Raw genomic sequence first — 6,717 nt, 5'->3', positions numbered from 1 at the left:
AAATAATTAAATATGACTTATGATAATGTAACATTCACATCGGCTGTTTTTCTGCTGTTTTTCGGCTGTTTCTGTTTTTCCTTTCCTTTTGGGACTGCTGCGCAGCAGACTAATAGGCGGAGCTGTACCGCACTATGTCCCCTTGAACTGCAATTTAAGGCTTTGAACTCTGCAGAAGGCTCTGGTCTCATATTACAGATTAAAAAGTAGGCTAAGTGTTTGCTGCTGAGACATTTAAAAAAAAAAAAAAAAAAAAAAGTCACGGTGGTGATGTCATTCCATCTAATCACACGGTCTCGCAAAATATTGAATTGACAAATTACACTGTACGATTTTAATATTCAAGAACTTCATCTACGTTTTTGCGCAAAACATCTCAAGCTGCCGAGTTCAACGTGACGCTCATGACATCAGCCTTACCACCAGCCACGCAATCGTGCGTCGTGCTTCTATTTTTACACTAAAAATCTATTTTTGAACGGGGGTGCACCGACGTTCCTCAGACTCCGACAGAGGAGACAATAGGCAATGAGCAGCGAAAGCTTGAAGTACTTTTCTGTCCTTTTCAAAGCTGTCCGTCATGTCAGTGCGCAATTGCGCAGCAAGAGACCCCTAAGCTGTGAGAGCAGTGGCATGACCAGAGAAAAACTACCGCAGCGCCTCAAGAGAACAAGCCTCCTGCTGTGACCCCATTCCCATGAAACAGACTCCCAAATTCCCTCAGAAGTCAGGTGAGCATTCGCTGTGTGAATTCCCTACGACCTAGTCGTCGACGCTGTTGTAGGGATCGCATGGTTTATTGAAGGCATTTGGATCCTGGGGAGGGAAAGCATGGCAATGTATTGGACTCACATACGTTGTGACTGCAACTCACGATGACAGTTTGCAACAGGACTGTGGATGCACTCTTCAAAAGTCTGGATATTTGAGAGGAGGCACCATGGACGCAGCGGACATTGTTGCGTCTGTGTTGGTTGTGGGAATCATTGTCGTGTCGCTGCTGTCCAACGTTGTGGTGCTGATCTGCTTTCTGTACAACCCGGAGATCCGCAAACAGGTGCCCGGTCTTTTTATTCTCAACTTGACGTTTTGCAACCTGTTGCTAAGCGTGTCCAACATGCCACTAACTCTGGTCGGGCTCATCACCACGGGCCACCCCGGGGGCAGCGTCTTCTGCCAAATTGTGGGTTTCCTCGACACTTTTCTCACCACAAACTCTATGCTCAGCATGGCAGCCCTCAGTATCGATAGATGGGTGGCGGTGGTGTTCCCGCTGAGCTACCACTCGAGAATACGGCACCGGGATGCAGTTATAGCGCTCGGATACACGTGGATTCATTCACTTTGCTTCTCCACAGTGGCCACCTGCCGCTCCTGGGTCGGCTACCACCACATCTACGCATCGTGCACTCTCTGCAATGCCAGGGCGAAGGGAGCCGGGACACAGTTCATCGTTTTCACCGTGGCTTTGCACTCCCTCACTTTCCTCCTCACGCTGATCGTGCTGTGTGTAACGTATCTGAAAGTGCTGAAAGTTGCAAGGTTTCACTGTAAGCGCATCGACGTGATTACAATGCAGACGTTGGTGCTTCTTGTGGATATTCTCCCCAGGTAAACAACCAGCATTCAATCTATTTGTCCTTTCGGTTCATTTATCTGTCACTTAAATGTATGTGTCGGTTCCCTCTCGTTTTTCACTCCCTCACTTTCTAGGCTATTTCAGAAGGATCCTTTTGATCCAGTGGCAATGCGCCAATGAAGGTTAAAACTAGCTAGTGATTGTGCCAGTAAAGCTGCACCTAAGTGTGTTTATGAAGAGAAATAACAAGATTTTATTTGTGTTGTCTCGCAATCAGTGCTGAAGCTGCCAATAATGTGTTGATGGACAGAAAAGCCATCAGTTTTAATAATCAAATTTCATAAAAACTGCAAAGAAGTATTTGTTGCTTTTATCTGTTTGAAATTATTTTAAATAAGATGTAATTTATTTGAAGTTTGGATAGCCGGTTGGACAAAATAAGCAATTTTGTTTTCTAGTCAAACAATTAAAGTTTGAGTTTCTCTTTATTTACATAATTGATGTTTTTACAGTCTGAGATTCTCCAAATCATAAGAGACAACAGCTCACAGTTCACTGCTTTCCTCAAGTCCATCCCACATGTTTTCTCGTTGGACTGCTTCATTATGTCTGCATGCCTCTGATCATGCCTCCTGGGTAGATAATGGTACCTGTGTGCTTTGACAGTGTACGCCAGAAATGCTTGGATGAGCAGAAGCGGAGGAGGCAGCGGGCCACCAAGAAGATCAGTACATTCATTGGCACATTTGTGATGTGCTTCACGCCTTATGTCATTACAAGGTGAGCAGAGAGCTGATATTGTACATGGGTTTGTGTTGGGGGTGCATATGCGTGACGTGTTCGCTTGTACAGTTCCATCCAAACATGCCAGACTTTTTCTGGTTTTTTTAATCATAGGATTAAAAATTAATTTTCACAGCGTCAGAGATAGACCATTAAACTGCACTCGAACTCTGCACATTTTGTCTTTGCTTAGCTGATTCAAAAATACTTACACTGTGTATTAAATTATCTTCCTCATTTAGCTCCTGAGAATGAACCTATTTAACAGTGATTCAATTTTCACTTATCTGTGGCTGCTAATGTGGGTATATATACAGATGGTGACAATTATTTGCAGTGCTGTCTTGTTATCTGCTAACATTTTTACCATTTAACTGTTTCATGTTCATAGTGCCAGAATTTATGATAGATTATAAATGTGATCGACAAACATTATTAATCCATGTCACCGATTTTTCAAAAACAAAACAGAGCTCTTGCTGGTTTATACTTTGTCTTGTCTGTATTTGGACACAAAGTGAGTGCACCAGATTTATCGTAAATAAGTGTAATCAGCAAGAAGCCCAGAATCATGATGACACCCATCATTTAAAATTCCCCAACACAGTGATGACGTTTCAGTGAAGTGAAATGATGACATTTTCACAATATTACAGCACTCAGGGAGGATTATTACATGATTTAGACATCTTTTACATTTCATTTAGCTGACGCTTTTATCCAAAGCGACTTACAATAAGTGCATTTCAACCATGAGGGTACAAAACCCAGAACATCAAGAATCAATCTTCCACCCCAGATACACTGATCTCAGAAATAGCTGCACTTTTCCCATGGATCCTGCGTGACTTTTCTTCTCTTTTTTTTGTTGCTTTATTTGAGGTAGAATTGTAGAGCTCTTCTCTCCAGGGCCCATAAACCCTCACTGGGGCGTGCTGTCTAAATGCTTGGCCTATAGCAAGGCAGCAAGCGACCCATTTGTCTACTCACTGCTGCGTCATCAGTACAGGAAGACCTACAGCCTTCTGGCGAACAAAGTCCTCAAGAGGAGTACACTCAACTCCTCCTCACTCAGGACAGAGAACAACGCAAGGAGGAGTGACAACAACTCCAACACAACCAACCACATCCAACCACCAACCAACAAGCCGCAGTGAAGGTCATGCTGAAAGACACGGCTGGTGATATTCTGTATTTTTTTCTTTTCATGTCAACAAATTCCAAGACCAATCCAACAATGTGTTTCTCCATATCTACATACTCTCTGACTTTTCCAGCCTTTCTGTCGCACTCAGCTGAATTATCAATTCTTCCTGCTGAATAAATAATACATGAAAATACAGTAGGTCATAAATAAACATTTTCTCTTTTTTTTTTGTGGCTAAAGCTAAATATTTTCTTTAAACAGCCAGTTGTTTTTGTTGTTGTTGTTTTGTTTTTTTACACGTTCCTAAATGCAAAACTGCATTTGTGGGTGACCACTTTGAGCCGCTGGCCTGGTGCACTGGTAAATATTAAGAGCAGCAGGACTGTGTCAAAATACATTACATGTTCATGGTAACAACGTAGCATGTCACCCAGTGTTATATGGTTTGAATTTGTAATAGTTATTTGTTTACTGTCAAGAGGCTTAGTGTATTGAAAAATGTAGAATATCACTCGCCTTATCCTTGAAAAAAGAAAAGGCCAGCCACTTTTGTAGGTTGTGTATGTCAGTTGTAATTGCATTAAGTATTCAATACGAGTGTATACGAGTGTCTTTTTCCTGCACAGAGTGACTGTTTCGAATGAGATAGTTTTGTAGCATTCTGGTAAATTTGTGTCAAATAGCCTGTGAAACATGGAGAGCAACATTATGATGACGAATTAGTTAATTACTGCAGTGCACATGTGAGAAAGAGTGTCGGCCCATTACCCGAGTTCATAACAGGAGTCTGCTATACAAGAGTATTTTCATTACCTCAAACTGGTATATATATATAAGTTATATGATCAACCCTGTATAGGGTAAGGCAAAGCATGAAATAGACATGACCGTCCACTAAAGAACACTTGAGATGGCCACACTTTGAGCTGTCTCGGCATGAAAGTTACATTGTTTCCTGTAGTTGACTAAAATGATCCCTACTACATGCTTTGAGCCATGTGATTTACAGGAAAATGAAAATGAAACTTTTTGCAAATTCACATTGTTGGGGTTACTAAATAATCACATGATGGGGGTTCGGGAAAAAAAACAGGGTTGGGTGTTAGGGAACAAAAAAAATCACCTAAAGAAAAATGTTGTTAGCTCCTGAATTTGAACCTCATTGTCCTGCCTGGCATTCTGTGACTAATTTCACCTACCTTCTAATACTGCAAAAAAAAAAATCCTTAGTACTTGGTCTCAAAACTCTGTTGCGGGACCTTGGTCACATCACATGACATATACGTACAAAACATGCAACTTTCATGCCTAGACGGCCCAAAGTGTGGCCATCTCACAGTTTGCTGTAGTGGACAGGGGTGTCTATTTCACGCTTTTCTGTGATACTGGGTTTATATGATCAATAGAGGACACTGATTGGGCTTTTAAACATAATGTGTGTTACCCAAACTGAATGGCTGCAAGTCTTGATTAAAATTAAGCATCACCTTTGACCTCAGTGATGATTATCCAGCTAGATAAAGTACCATATGTGTTCATTTAATGATTTGAAATGTGAACATTTTGGCAGTACAGCCACACGGATGGTTTTATTGAAATTGTATTGTAACTGTGAGGCCTGACTTGTAAAGTGCCTTTTAGACTATGAACTCTGATTTTATCAAAACACAACAGAGGAAACCTTTCACACCCCGTCATTTTATCAGTATTTTGTGCTACAATTAAGTGTGATTATAAAGCCTGTTCAGCAGTTTGTTGTTTTAAGTAGTCTTTACTTTGTATTACCACATCATTGTTTTGTTGCATCAGGCAAAGCAGGGTCAAATATTATTTGAATGTGGTAGCAACTATTCAGTACTGTCTAATTAACATTCCAGCTAATGTCACATGAGTGGCTGTGTGACATCTGAGTTGTAGAAATGAATCATTTTGACAACACTGATAAAAAAGGATGTTGTGTTTTTACTTTACTGTGACAGTATTACGCCTTTAAAAGGCAAAAAAAAAAAAAAATCTATTTATTTTTGTCAAAACTGTGTGGGATTTTTGCTAAATACGTCTGTGATTATAATAAAATAAATGCTGTGCATTTTGACATTTTAAACCCTCACCAAGTTTTTTCTTAAACATATATTAATATCTGCAGTCATGGCTATATGTCTTGAAATGATGCATTACGAATTCAGACAATTTTTACTTGAACAATTCTTTGCCACAGCACAACTCTGCCAGCACCTTTATTCTCCCACGCTGATTTAGTCAAGGAGAAAGAATAATTAATTTGAAAAATCATTTAGGATGTGTCCCTCCCACCACTGCTGCTGCTGATGTGGCAGCAGAACAAAGACTTCGTACAAAAGCATCGGGACTGCAAGTTAAAGGCTGTCTTAATTGCGGAGCTGTGAGAAGGAGTGGGAAAAGAATAATAGGAGCCAAAAGAAAGAGCCGAAGGTAGGCATTACTTCAAGTTCAGGCAGCTGTGGGAATACTGAACGAGTCTGTTCATCTGTATCATCCATCCTCAACTTCACTCTAAACCGGATTAAATCAAATATGAAACAATCATGACATATCATTAGTTAAAGTGATTTGTTTTTATTTACCCAGTGGGGTAAAAACTGTATTTACCATGTCACTGTAGATTATACTAACCAAAGGCAATTAGTGGGAAGCATTCAGAAAGTTTGGAAAGATCCCCAGTCTGGAGGTGTGCATGTACCATATCTCTCTGGGAGACTCAGTGAGTGGGTGAGAGGCAGACACAAACCTGCCATACACAAAACTCTGTGTACATGCCTTGTGATTAAGCTGCAGTGCGTAGGAAGTACAAGAAAGCAGAGGAGGAAGGAAACAAAGATGAGTAAACTGGCTGACTTCCTGGCACCCCAATGTCAAGTGACAAGAGGTTCTCCCAGTCGCACAAAGTCAAATCTGTTCACGCAAAGCGACATCTCTGACGGCATGAAGTAAAATGTCTCCCTGATGATTTCAGATGCAAAGTATTTGTTGAGTTATGTGAACTTTAAATGCAGAAATTTGTATACTTCACCATTTGCTATATGGATTTCATCCAGTCTCTTAAATTACACACCACCATCTCTACAATGTCATCTAATTTTTTTTTTTTTTATTGAGCAAGCCAAAAAAAATCCCTTGTGTCACACATAGAATCTGGCCCACTACAACATGTCCAAATGTGGCATAAAGC

General features: G+C 40.6%; 1 protein-coding gene across 1 annotated transcript; it reads left to right on the top strand.

Annotated features, from left to right (window-relative positions):
• Positions 1-527: 527 nt before the first annotated feature.
• LOC138617665 (G-protein coupled receptor 26-like) lies at positions 528-5,637 on the top strand. Its single transcript, XM_069692840.1, has 3 exons — positions 528-1,611; positions 2,246-2,359; positions 3,249-5,637. Exons 1-3 carry the CDS (start codon positions 941-943, stop codon positions 3,517-3,519), a joined length of 1,056 nt encoding a protein of 351 aa, XP_069548941.1. The 5' UTR covers positions 528-940; the 3' UTR covers positions 3,520-5,637.
• The last annotated feature ends 1,080 nt before the right edge of the window (positions 5,638-6,717 follow it).

Source organism: Brachyistius frenatus, unplaced genomic scaffold, assembly GCF_029030835.1.
Source record: "Brachyistius frenatus isolate BFR_SWC_R1_liver_20210118 unplaced genomic scaffold, ASM2903083v1 Contig_13, whole genome shotgun sequence".
Lineage (NCBI taxonomy): Eukaryota > Metazoa > Chordata > Actinopteri > Embiotocidae > Brachyistius > Brachyistius frenatus.
This window is presented reverse-complemented; position numbering and strand designations above follow the sequence as displayed.